Raw genomic sequence first — 13,775 nt, 5'->3', positions numbered from 1 at the left:
AGATCTTGCAAAACGTTCTGATACTGGTGAAGGAGGTGAGAGAACTGAGAGGACCAAATAAAGTACTCGCTGTAATTACCCAGGGCCAAGCTGAACAGTATACACAAACCTTGGACTAAGAGTAGGGGTTCGAGAGCCAGGAGAGGATCAGTTTGGGCTTAGTTACAGATCTGCTATGAATAGGCTTTACTTTCCAAAGTGGTTGGGGAAAGGGTGGGAGGCCTGTCTTAGCAGAGGATAGGGCTCAGAGGAGTGACCAGGCAGGAAATCAGTGCCACCACTCTTAAGCAGAGACAAAAGAAACCCAAGCTCTCCCTTACATCTTTGTTCCATGGCCAAAGCAAAGCAAGGCACCTTTACTCATTGTGCTGAAGGGAAGGAGAACTGCTAAGAGAGAAATGTGACTCGAGGAAAACCTCCTTTGAGCGCTAGACCAAGGAAGCACAAGCTTGACATAAGCCAGTTATAACTGGTATTTATTATGAGCTGTGGGTCTCCCAACATCCACCCAAGCAGGGCAGGAGAAAGGGGAGATCATCTGTTCCTCATGGCCCATTGATGTGTTTCATGTTGCCATTGCCCCAGCCTGTCAGCATGAACATCACCATTGTCACTGCTATTACAAAGTTTTTATCAGTCAGGCTTGTGCCCACACAGACCTAAAGCCCCCCAGGGCAGGAGAGAGTTTTGATTTCTGGTTGTGTTCCAAAACCCCAACAGAAGTGTAGCATAGTGAGTTCCTGCTCCACTTTGGCCATCTGCGAACTTTCAGACTATTGCATGCTGCCTGCAGCCTCTCTATATAACCTGTCATTGATCAGATGGAAAACAAAACAAAACAAAACAAAAAACAACCAAACCTCTGTCTAAGACAGAAATTTTATACCCTGCGATACCATAGTAGAAAAAGGCACCAAAAGAGGGTTAGTATAAATAAGAGAATATGAGGTGGTGTATATGACAGAAACTTTCCATTAGATTCTTCACAATCACCCATCTATTTATCCTCCTTCTACTCTGAAGAGGTACAGCCCTGTTATCATTGGTCAAGGCAGAACCAGCAGTGCTGCTAGTGAAGTGGTAAGACCAGCAGTCCTGCAGAAGGGGAAACAGAGCTGAATAATATAGCTCAATTATTTTTGTGAATGTTGAGAAAACAAAGTGGTCCAAAGTAGTGAGAATCGTGGCTCCTGCTGAGCTGGGAGACATGGCTGAACTCACTTCCCATTAATACCTTATTTGAAAAATGATTTAGAAACTGAATCAAGCTTCCAAGTCCTCTGAAACTTGGTAAGATTGAGTTAAATTAACAAATGGCCTCCAGTCTGGGCCAAGTCTCACTGGCCAGATTTCTCCTTATCACAATTTCCTTCAAATTCCCCATTAAACATAGGAATGCAGTCACCTTGCAAGTGACCTTTGTGTCACCTGTATCACCTGAGGACGTCTGGGGAAAGGAAAGAAAGCTTCCTTTCGTCCCAGTAGTATGGGCTGCATAATCTTAAATGCTCTGAGCACTTCTGAGGAATGGCTGAAGCCAGTGAATGTACCACACTGCAACCTCAAGGTTACGCTGCAGATAAAGTGAGAACTACTGAGAAGAGATTTCATTGAGTATCTGTGTTAGGCCTCCTGTCCTGTTTCCTGGGTTGGTCTAAGCAAAAGCGTTTCTGTGCAAGAAATTGAAGCGTGACTCAATGGGTAAGAAGAAATACCCCTTTGGGAGGTTAAGGGGTGATATGTGTGTGAAAAAAAAATGCAGCCAGCACACACACACAAAAATAATAAATAAATAAATGGCTGCAGGGTGTATGCCAGACCCAGGCTACATGCTGAAGGGGCAGCTGCCAGCAGATTTGCAAACAAATGTGAAGAATCCTGTTGCTAATCTCGTAGGTCAAAATGTGGCATTTAAGAAAACCCAGGAATTATCAAGAGCTGGCATATCCCTTCACTAACACCACCACCCCCTCACTTGCATCTGTAGATAAGAGAAAAACTCCCTGGGTAGAATAATTATTGTTGGCAAGAAGGGTATTTATGTTGCGGAAGGAGGACAGCTTGCTTCTCTTAACCACTTGCGCTAGTCCTGCACATCCTAGAGAAGAAAAACAAAGCCCTGTTTTGACTAGCAAAGTGAGCAAACAGGACTCAAAATTTAAGCAGAATGAGACAGAGACAAGGAGGAGGAGAAAAACACCCAGGCTGAGAGCAGCACAAGTCCCTTGCTGCGTGTGCATGCAGCCCTTGGAAAACCACGGACACTGGGGTGACACCTGTGTTACTCGAGGAAAACAGCTCAGTCAAAGTAACTGGAACAATGGCCCAGCCTTCCAACTTGTACCTTGGGCTTTCTTTTGAAGTGCATAGCTCTTTGTTGCTGAAATGGCAAGCATTTCAGATGGACAGGTGAGAGCTTCAGCCATCTGGCAGCCTCCTCACTGAACCAATGTAAAAAAGTTCTGACCTTGGTATTGACCATGGTCAATTGGGTCATGGGTCAATTCCCTCCTTTTTATATATATATGCATATATACATATATATGTATATATATTTTTTTCCTTTTTGGCAGTTATTAAGGACAGGATATTGGCAAAGAGATACCCACGTTGAATGCTACGGGAACCTATCAGATACCTGACAGATCAAGTTGCTACTCCCAGTGCATTTTAGATGGGTAGGAATGTTACAGTCAGCACCTCAACTAGAGATAACTGCTCCTTCCACATTTTGGTGTCAATTCTTACTTTCTGTGGCTCCATGGTTTTACTGAGATCACATCCAGACTGCAGAGCAAGATACAGGGCAAGGCAACATTGCACAATCTGGGTTTGAGACACCTGGAACAGGTAAGCAAGTGAAGTGCCTCGCCTGGCTGCTAGGATATCCAAGTGAGTTGCAGGGAATCTTTCCAGAGAAAGAAGATCCCTTCAGAGCATCTCAATTCCTTTTGTACTGTTTTAAAGTGTCTATCTAGGTCACCAGGGAGCCTCTATCTCTTGACAGTCCATAAGAGTGCAGCTGGCAGTTTCCTTTGACTATGTAGATGACTGTCTTTAAGACTTCTTATTGCCTGCAGTCTCACAGGTGCAAAAGTTGTCTTACAGTTAAGATGTTTCTGCATGTCGTATGAGTACTACTCTCAGCATTGTTCCCACTGTATTTTGTATTGTGACTTTTACAACAAATTTTCTTTTTTTTAAAAAAATTGAAGCACTATGTTTAGCATGTTTGTAGCATTATTTCTCAATAATTGCATAGATGTTTCTCAGTGAGTGAAATCCCCCTGAATATGTCTATTCTTCTCTCAGAAATGTCTATTTTAAACTGTGCTTGTGTTTAATGCAAATTTTAACCTTTGGAGAAATTTGTAGTACTGGAAACCTGGCAAATGTCATTAAAAAGTGGAGCTGCATGTTTGAGTAAACTCAAGCCCAAACTCAGCTGATTGTAATTACAGTTGCTGAGAAAACATCGTTGCAAATTGCCAAGGAAAAACAGTTTTCCTTCCATCCCCCTCCACAAAATCATAAACATTTCTATGAAATGGAACCATTTTTGGAAAAAAAAAAAAAGGGAGAGTGAAAAGCACATTTTCCCAGGAGATTTCATTTCTTCATGTATCTCAACCATTTTGTATGTCCAAAAAGTTTCCAATAATCTTTGTTAAGCAGATGCCTTATTTCAAGATGCCTGTTTTGCAATCAAAATGGAACATGCACTGAAATGCTCTGTGCCTCTCCTCACTTCCCAGCTATCACAAAATCTTCTGATTCTCCTGCCAGTGAGGCTTCCTGCCCTCAAATGCCCCAGTACAATCTCTACCTGAGCTAACTTTGACCTGATAAAATTTCAGCAGTGCCAAATGCCAGCTCAGACCCCATTTAGGTCTTAGATTACTTAGTGCATTACAATCATTTGTCTTTGGGGGTGATGTCTGTTGGGGAGTAATAGGAAAAGGAGGCACTCTGTAAACCTGTTCTAAGTGTTTGCAAGTGGTTTCCTTGACTTCTCTGGGACGGTTGTGTGAGCCAGCTGTATTTTCCATGAGAAAAGCATGGCATTACCAGACCCTGAATATCTAGAGCTGAGTTACTGGCAGAGCCAATTTATCCCACACTGCCTTGCCAGCCCTGCTTTATTTTTATTTTTTTTTCTCTCTTTTTTTTTCCTCAGTGTGCTGAATTTGTTTGTTTTCTTTTATTTTAGACTCCTAAAAATAGGCCTGTTATATCTTGAGGTCCCTGCACACCATCACAAGCATAATTACAAGGCATGAGTTGAAAAATGTCAGCTAAATCCTGACAGACTCAAACCCCAAATCAGATGGAATAGACCACATGACTGTCTTCCTCAGCAAAAGCCAGCATAAGTGCAGAGGCTTTTTGTCTGGTCACTGGGGTCAACATTCTCGTAGTGTGTCAGGCTAACTGTAGAAAACAATGCCAAAGGGTTGTATTGAACCTTCCACTGATCCCTCTCTTCCTCTCTTTTCCACTCCCAGCAACCCTCATCACTCAAATGACAACTGAGGGCAAATGTGCATCATCCACCTGTAGAGTGATGGAAAAATTAGATTTTTTATTTTTATTTTCTTTCCTGGAGGAGAGGATATGGGTTATCTGGAGCATTGCTGCGCTGCAATGTTTTTGGAGAAGACAGGACCCTATCTGTATTTGTGCAATGAATAGGGAGAATCCCTAAAAAAAATATCTTAAATATTCCAGGGGGAGATATATTGTAAAGTGCTTTATCCTTGGCAGATCCATATACCTTGTTGTTCCCTGCTTTGTACCTAGAACAATGCAGTGGAATTTTTCCATTCTGGCAGTGTCAATGATCAGTGAGGGTATTTTCCAATGAAACTGGTTGGAGACCTAGATGTAGACTCCAGAAAGGTATCAACATCTAACTCCTTCCTGCCAGCCTCATTCCTCAGGCTGTCCTGCTCCTTCAGATCCTAATGACTTAGAGTTGGTCATAACAGGTCTGGGGGGTTACTGTAAACTTTGATTCGGGGCTGAGAAAAGCCAATGCTATATTTTTTCATGTTTTCTGAGATTACAAGATGAACTTGACAAAATTTAAAGAACAGGTGAAGGAGGCTCCCAGTGCAAAAAAAAAAACACAAAACACCGTCCTGTGCTCCCCAGGAGCCCAAGGAGTTTCCAAGGTAGTCTTTCAGGCCAACACCTTATGATAAACTTACATTTCCTTTTGGAACTGTTGACAAACTCTATACATTTTCGTGTTTTCTTCTGCCTCTTTCCAATATCTCTGCCATATTAAGGTTTTTTTTTTGTTTGTTTTGTTTTGTTTTGTTTTGTTTTGTTTTGTTTTGTTAGACCTAGTTGTTGAAGTGACCATCTCTTTCCCTTTCTTGACTGTCTTTTCAGATGATATTCTTGCAAGAAAGCACCACTCAGAAGAAGTAGGAAGAGAGCACAAGATATGTTAGAATGATATATCCAAACTATTGCACTTCTGCAAGAAATGGATAATCATAGTCTTAGGATGGGGCAGCTGGCTACCACAAGCATCTATCTAATGAAAGATCCTAGCAGTGTAGTTCAAATACCCTTTAAAACTGTGAAGGTTAATATTTCATTTAAGGTTGTTTTTTCTTATTGTGTTTTGGTCAGGACATAGATAGCCTACTGATCTGCTATTATTAATCTCTTACTATTCATCTATTCTCCCTCACACTGTATTATTGTTTTTGACACAACAGAGACTGGGAAAGGTGAAACACATCCTATTCAGTGAGAGGAAATAACACCTTGAGATTACTAGAGGCTGATAAAGGAGCAATGTTCATAGGTGTTTTTTTCATTTGTTTGTTTGTTTTTTTTTCCCCCAAGATTTCCCAGCTGAATTACTAAGGTGGTTTAGACTGTGGTTTTACCCTAGAAAGGTGAATTCCCATGAAAGAACTCTGGAGGCTGAGTTTGGTGCTCTATCAGTACCAGATATCTGCTTTGCAGCTTTGGCATGCAGTGGACCTGGGTCATCACTTACCACCCAGGGCTTGCTGCAGAAGTTGTAGATAGAGTAGAGGGAGTTGACGGTGTGGATGCCACCATACTGGAGGCCGATGATGAGGCTGCGGAAGTCCTCTCCTAGTGCCATGCTGTAGGCATGCTGCCGGATCAGGACAAAATCAGGCTTGAAGGACCTGGAAGAGACATGGGAAGTGACATTTTACTTTCCACACTCAGCAGTACTTCCAGCCTCTCTGTGTTTCTTCTCCGCCTTTCTCCTTTTATTTTCATTAACACATGTTACTCTTCTTTGGGCCTCTCCTCATGTGTTGCTTGCGTTAGAAGGTAAGAAAACAAACAAAAAAACATAGTCATTAAAAAAAAAAAAAAGAAGGAAAATTCCAACGTAGTTGCAAGTATGAGAGTGTAGAAAGAGGCCAAACAGATTTTCTACAGTTTCCATGTCACTGAGGCATGCACAAGAACAAGGCACACGTGGGAGCCAAGGGTCATAAATTCACTGGTGGGGGGATTCTCTTTTCTTTCAGAAAGCTTGGCTGTATTTGGCAAGCTCATTGCAATGTGCTACGCAGATGAGGGAGCAAATTTGTTTCCTGACGATTGAACTCGATATTGAAGCAATGCCCAGTGGGTGGGAAGATCATGAGGGATTTCAAAAAGCTATCGTATGCATCCATGCATTTACATACATTCCCCCTTTAATCAGTTTACTACATACGCAGCACATCCCGGGCTTTTATGGCTATGAGTCAACAAATAAAGGACAGGCATGGTAATGTAATTAATCAAACGAGCAGAGCCCCTCATCCAGCTCTGTGACTCATGGCATGGACTTCCAGAATATTGTTTAGCAAGACTGGAGCCGGGACTCCTATGGTTCAACAGCAGCAGCTCTCAGCAAACTGACAGAAAAGTGAGGCCCTTTCTAGGTAAGCCAAGAGGCGACGGGTTAGCTTGCAAACAGCCAGATCTCATTCCTCGGTGATGCTGTGCCTTTGGAGCCCTTCAGAAATCTCTGGAAACAGCAGTTGGAAAGAAACTGTTTCCAAAATGGAGCTCAGCAGTTCATTCTTGAAGGCACAGAAGGGGCTTTTCCACTGAAATGGGGGATTACTTTATACTTTAACAAAGGTTGCATCAAGGACATTGGAAAAATTTCCATGCTGTATTAAAGTTTTTCAGAGAAATGAGCTCTGTAACCAGGTCCCATTACCTCACTACCCTCGAACATTTTCCTTGCTAAGAGACTATAATTTCAATCCTTCGGATATATGAGCTGGGTTTATAGCCCCTATTTATATTTCCATCATTCTGGCAAGGAAATCGGAGATGGTAAGTCTGGGCCAGATTGTGGCAACAAACACTGTATACAGAACCCAGAGCCGCTTTGTTGTTTTAGAGCTGTTCATTTTGCTTGTTGGCCTTGGGCTTTTGTTCTTGCTCTAGACATGGCGAGGCACATGCTCTGCTTTTGTGATGCAAGACGCCAATGTTTGGAAATGTTGTGATTCCCTCCCATGGAGTATTTTTAAACCCAGGCGTGTTCCCTAATGTACTTGGCACCAAAGGTGGTGCTTTCCTCCAGCAGCGAGATGCATAATGAGCATCGGGAGGGCTGCGCTATCACTGTGTGGCTGATTTATGGACCTCCCTGGTGTCAATGGGGGTGAAGCAAGCAGTGACCCCCTGCTGAGAAACAGCAAATAAATGCAAATCTTGGAAAGCTTTAACTCCTCCATTCTGCTGGACTTGCCATGTAGAAAGCAGCCCAGAGGCAGGCACAGGTCCTCAGGAACGGTTCATCAGCTTCCTATGACCGGGACTCCATGTCTCCACTGATTCACTAAACAGTTGTGGGGTCTGTGGGGACCAGGAGCTTCAGGCACATTCCTCCTTCATACTGCTTGCAGAGCACATGAAGAAGGAACCGATCTCTCTTATGGCTCGTCTTCCCCCAGACTGACTTAGGGAACAGCTCTTACTGGGGCCTCAGAGCTAATGGTTGAGACCAGTGCTCTGGTATCCCTGGAGGAAGCTGCTGGTTTTGCCCTTTAGCAACTCCCTGACACAAGGGTGGGCTTGAGGTGACGCGGTGGGGAGGAGGCATGCGAGTAAGTGTAGCCAGATGGGGGGAGGACAAGCAGTGGCTGGGAAGCTGCCTTCTGCAGCTTTAGCTCTGACAGCCAAAAGTTTAGAAAAAAAAGCTCTTGTCTTTTCAGATCCTGGCAAAGGAAGAGTTTTTCAGCTTGGAAGACAGACACAAGAATACAGAATAAATGTAGAAAAGCCTATTCTCAAAGTCTGCATCATGTAGGAAGGCAGGGCACTCTCTCACGCAGGAGATGAAGAGTGAATCTCTACAGTGAAGGTGGTCACTGAATCTCTCTTTTGCACTGTGGGACAATGATGATGTTCCCATGGATACTGAGAACAAGGCAGAGGAGTGCAGGGTCTGGGACTAGCTGCGAATAAACATCAGCCAGAGAGCCTTGGGTTCTGTGAGGCGGCTGTAAAGGAGAAGCTGAGTCCAGTGGCAAAATGTGAGACGAGGGGCTAGAAAAGGTTGCAGACAGTAAAAGCAACATGAATGATCATGGTGGGAGTGGCAGTGTGAAAGCTGAGTAACTGGGACTACAAGTGAAGTGAAGAGAGAAGAGCTTAATTGTTTCACACAAGAGAATTCTTTTTTTTTTTTTTTTTTTTTTGGTGGAAGATTACTTTTGCGAGCTACCCCTTATTCTTGGAGTGTAAATCTTTAAATAGCAAGCCTTGGATTTGGGTTAACCAGTAGTATAACTGCTTTCTTTTCCTAGTTTAACACAACACAATAGCATCTCACATGAAAGAAAGTTCAAAACCTTGGCAGAGAGACAGGTTCGGCAGAAGTCCCACAGTTGAAACACCACTGCCAAAGCCATTGGGTGAGCCAAACTCAGCAGCTCAGGTCCTAAGCACCCCAGTCTGGCAGGACTAAGAGTGCAATGGCAGGAGCACGAGCCCACCATATTCCATAGATCTGTCCAGCCAGCATTTAGATGACCATGGATAGTTCTGACTAAAACTGTATCTAGACTCCTGCTAAAGACAGTTCACAGAAATACATGTAGATTTGGTCACAGGAAGAATACAAGGGAGCCTAGTGGGCTTCAAACACATAATAGACAGGGAGATGGCATAGGTAAATGGAACTGAAAGTAGAACACATTTAAAACATGTTGCTTATGAGCTGTGCTCTGCATATTGGTGCAGTGCCTGGGCTGCACGACAGACACCTATCTGAAGTCAGAAATCTTCCTTAGTGTGACAGATGGATGGATGAAGCTTTCAGGAGAAAATTGGAGCCTACCTTTGGCCACCACCCTTTTAGAGAAACCCCTTCTCAGACCTTGAGGGCTCTGTTTTCATTTGCTCCTAGCACTTTTGGTTTTAGTTTGGCTCCTAGCACTTTCCAGCAAAATAAAGGCCACTAAAATGTCTGTTACTCATTCCCAGAGTGGTGAAAAGGTACAAGAATCCTTTCTTAAAAATAATGATAATAATAAAACAATAACAATCGGGAGACTGGAAAAGTTTAATTTTCAGACTGAAATAACTGATGAGATCGTGTTTTCCTCTGGAATGGAAAAGAACATTCCTTGCAGCTCACGTGGCCACAGGCTCTGGCAGATGGCACAGCCACAGCAGCAGAAGCCCTTCAATGCTCTAAGTAGTGCATGACAGGATTGGCCACCCCATGGTGAAGCAGCCCCTATGGGTGCCCATGGCTTGCTCTTCCTTTACAGTAGTTGCCATCTTGTCCCAGAAGCTAGCCACAGCTCATAGCAGCTGCTCAGCCTACCCTGGGAACTTGATATTGGCCATCAATTACCAGAGTCAGCCGCCCCTGGGTGATGACAACTGTCTGGCAGGGAAGATGCTGGTACTCCCAGTCCCGAGCCTGGACTCTGATGCAGGATGCTTGTTTGCATTTAACAAGCTCTTTTTCAACTTGTTCCAATGTACTTTGAGGTTTCTTTCTCTCTTAGTGGTAAAACTGGATGTGACACCAACCTAAGTATAAAGCCTGGATCCCAAATACCTAATATTTTAAAGGAAGGAAGAGATCTGACCGCAGAATATAAGTTCTTAGATTGGACCCATCTGCTCTTAAATCTGTGACAGCATTAGCAGTTTTGGAAACAGTATTGTCAGAAATGAGGGAATATAAAACAATTTAAGAGATTGCTGATGTAAGCTATGGAAGCTAAACCACCCAGGAGCAGCAGTAGGTATCCTGGTGACTCCATATCTAACTTCTCTAATGATAAAAGGAGAATCAACCCAGAAAAGATCATCAATAACATTTCTCTCTGGAAAACAGGTCTCCGGCCACTGTGAATGGATGGAGAAGAGATGATGACAGCAATTCCTGCTGGGAGGTTTCATGCCTTAAAGAGATCTCCTGTTTCTTATTTCTGATTATAGACATGACTCTGGCTTGCTTCCTGGCCCTTCAGCTGTTCTCACTGAAGCAGAAATGGCTTCATGGGCATGAAGAAAGAACACACAAGAATAGATTATGTTGTCAAAATACCCTTTAATAATCCCTTCCATCTCCCACTGTGTATAATCACCTGCAGCTGACTCAGATACCTTAGTACCGTGATGAGCTCAGAGCACTTTTTGCCTGTGCTATGGGAGGAAGATGGGCTGTCCTGCTCTCTTTCTTAAAGACTGCGCATCTTGAAAGGCACTTGGCCCTTCATGTCAATAGGAAAAGATCCTCCTTGGACACTGAAGAAGAACATCTTCACCTCAGGGCCTGCCATTTCTCCATTATTCAAGGAGCCTTTCCTCAGAAACCACTTCCAACTGTGCAACACATTTTTGACTAAGCAATTCGCTTCCACAACCTCTCCTATCTGCTTGGCATGCCATGGAGAGGAAGAAAAGCACATAATTATGCAATATGATACAAGCTTTGCATTACTGGGAGTTAATGGAGCCTTCAGGCAAGCTTCTGAGGCACAAGTCCAAACCATAAGTGGTTGCGTCTACCTGAGAAGTACAATAATCCCTCCAACTATGCACTGCCTCAGGTGTCTGAAGGCTAATCAAAAATGACATTTACAAATAGGAACAAGTTATTTTTTGAACTTTACCTGTACATTAATGGTATTATTATTAAGTTACTGAAATGCAATAAGAAATCTATGACATTTTCACTTACAATTATGTTAGATTTCGTGTTCTGTTGGATGTCATGCTAACACGGGTAATTTACAAAGAAAAAAAATCTCTTTCAGTCAAAACCTCATGTCATTTTCCACAGAAAGAAGTAAACCTTGCTGTGGTTATTCAAAGAAATAATGAACGTAAGCTCAGGCAGAGCTGGCTCTTGAGAAACAAGAAAGCAACATAGAATGGAGAAAAACATGACTTTACTGGGCTGGGGGAGAGGAGCAGGGGGTCTTTTGGGACACTAATAGAGAAATACCTGAGGAAATACCACAGGGTGTGAGGGAGATTGGTGTAGCAAAAGCAGCAGGAAACAGGAATCATGGTAATCATGGTTGCAGTAGGACCAGTACCTCTATATATAGAGGAGGACACCTTGGAAGATGCTCTGATTTGCTTCTCGGCGCTAGACCAATGAGCCATAAAATCCCGTCATACACTCTCTGATCTGCACTGTGGCAGTCTCTGAAGTCTGTTATGTGTTTTCCTTGTAAACTGACTGACCTTGACAAGGAAAAGCATGTGGACCCTGATGATATCTCAAAGAAATAACAACCACACCTGCCAACAGCAGCTTGCCTTCAAAACACTTGCGCATCACAGATTTCACAGAAGGTGATCTGAATACCTTCCAAGAACATAAAATAAAGTCACAGTATTATTTAGGTCAGAGAGGGCCTCTGAAGAGCATTTGATACAACACCCTTCTCATTGCAGGGTAAATTACAAAATTACGTTATGTTGATTGGGGTCTTGTTCAGCCAAATTTTGAATATTCCCAAGAATGAAGATCCCCTAGCCTCTCTGGGCACTTGTTCCAGTATTTGACCAATAATCCTGGTGGCCTTTCACTCAACACATTCCAGTCTGTCAATGTCTTTTTTATACTGGGGGAGCTCACGGCTGGGCACAGTACTCCAGATGTGAATAATGTCTCGTTAGCTACAGCCTTGCTAATGCCGCCCATTGAACCAGTGCTTGGGCTTCCTCACCACGAGGGCACACAAGAAGGACCACCAGGTCCTTTTCTCAGAGCTGTTTTCTCTCCAGCTTCTCTCCAGCAGCGCTGGTCCGTGGGGTTATTCTTCCCTCTGTGAAGGACTTTGTGATTGTCCTTATTGACCTTCATGAAGTTCGTGTTGGTGCATTTTCCCAGCTGTTGAGGTCCCTCCAAATGGCAGCTCTGCCTTTTGGCATATCTACCACTCCACACCCTCCAACTTGTTACTACCCATGTGCTTGCTGAGGCTACAGTCTGTTCCAGTAGCAGACCATTAATGAGGACCCACCTTGACCAGTAAAGTACAGGTGCAGCATGATTTGGCCCTTCACTTCTCCATTGTGTTGCTCCCTGGATGAAGATAAAGCCTTACTAAAAACCCATGTGGAAAGGAGACAAATTAAGTCAGGAAAGGAAAAAAAAAAAAAAAAAGCCGATCAAGACTGAAACAATCCACAACAGTCTTTAATCATTCTTGCATTCAGTCCTGGATTAACTAATTAATGAGTGCTTCAGGCCCTGGCAGCACATTTCTTATCGGAAAGAATTACTGCAGATGTAAAAGGGGCCAGGGAATGGTTTAGTCTCGGTGATGCTCCCCACCCTCGTCTGCTCAGAGTGACTTTTGCTTTCTGCAGCTGCCTGCACGCCAAATGTTTTCCCAATAACTGTCAGCATCTTGCCTGCATGTCGGCTGGGCGTCAGCTGCTGGGGAGGTGAAGGGGGACATTATTCATCTGGGAGATCAGTAAGCCCCGATGAGAGAAGCAGGCCTCCAAGCAGCTGTTTAACAGCAGGAGCTGAGATGGAAGCAACTGAGAATAAAGAAATAAATAAGCATGCCCCAACTTCTCTGCCTTTTTCAGCTCCAGCTCAGAAAAGTGGGACGGGAAGGTAAGGAAGAGGGAGAAATTAGTGGAAGATGAAGGTAAATTGTCACCCACATGGGAATCACTTGCTGGAGGTGTTGAATTGCTTCATGTGTAACAGCAGCTTGCCAGGGTCTACCCTGTCTGACACCTTGTCCCAGTCTGATATCTCTGAAGGGTATTTAGGCAAGGGAAGAGGACGTTTGACACTTTGGTGCTTTGTCTACGGTGCACTTTAAAAGCTCACACGAGGTTACACGCACTTCTCCACTGCAGTACAGATTGCCATGCCACCAATATAAAAATGTTGCCCAAATGTTGCTCAGTGTTAAATACATAGCACATATTGTCCTATACAGCATGCCAAATCCTGTGAATCTTGGGAGAGCTATAGGCACAATATATTTTTCCATCTGGTTTCTAGGAATCTAAACTCTCTCAAACAAATTCTCCCATGTTTTTCAGATTTTTGGTTTGAAAGAAAAAAAAAAAATCTAAAAAAAATCCCCAATTAAATAAAGAGTTAAATTTAAGAAGATATAGGCTAGACAGAGCCTAGGGTTCCTCTTTGACAAAAACTTGCTGGAAGGCAAGAAGGTGGATGGCGACCTACTGCCTGCTGATACACCCTTCATCAGTGTCCAACACCGGTAGCTATTCCCTGGACATTCTCCCTGAAGAAGAAC

General features: G+C 43.4%; 1 protein-coding gene across 1 annotated transcript in view; it reads right to left on the bottom strand.

Annotated features, from left to right (window-relative positions):
- Window positions 1-13,775, bottom strand: part of SYN3 (synapsin III) — a 189,523-nt gene that overhangs the window by 124,554 nt on the left and 51,194 nt on the right. Inside the window, exon 5 of the mRNA XM_013092067.5 lies at window positions 6,020-6,176. Coding sequence (XP_012947521.1) covers window positions 6,020-6,176 — 157 coding nt within the window. The remainder of the gene's footprint in view (window positions 1-6,019; window positions 6,177-13,775) is intronic.

This window comes from Anas platyrhynchos, chromosome 1 (assembly GCF_047663525.1).
Source record: "Anas platyrhynchos isolate ZD024472 breed Pekin duck chromosome 1, IASCAAS_PekinDuck_T2T, whole genome shotgun sequence".
In the NCBI taxonomy this organism is placed as follows: Eukaryota; Metazoa; Chordata; class Aves; order Anseriformes; family Anatidae; genus Anas; species Anas platyrhynchos.
Note: the sequence above shows the minus strand (reverse complement) of the source record. Positions and strands in the feature narration are given on the sequence as shown.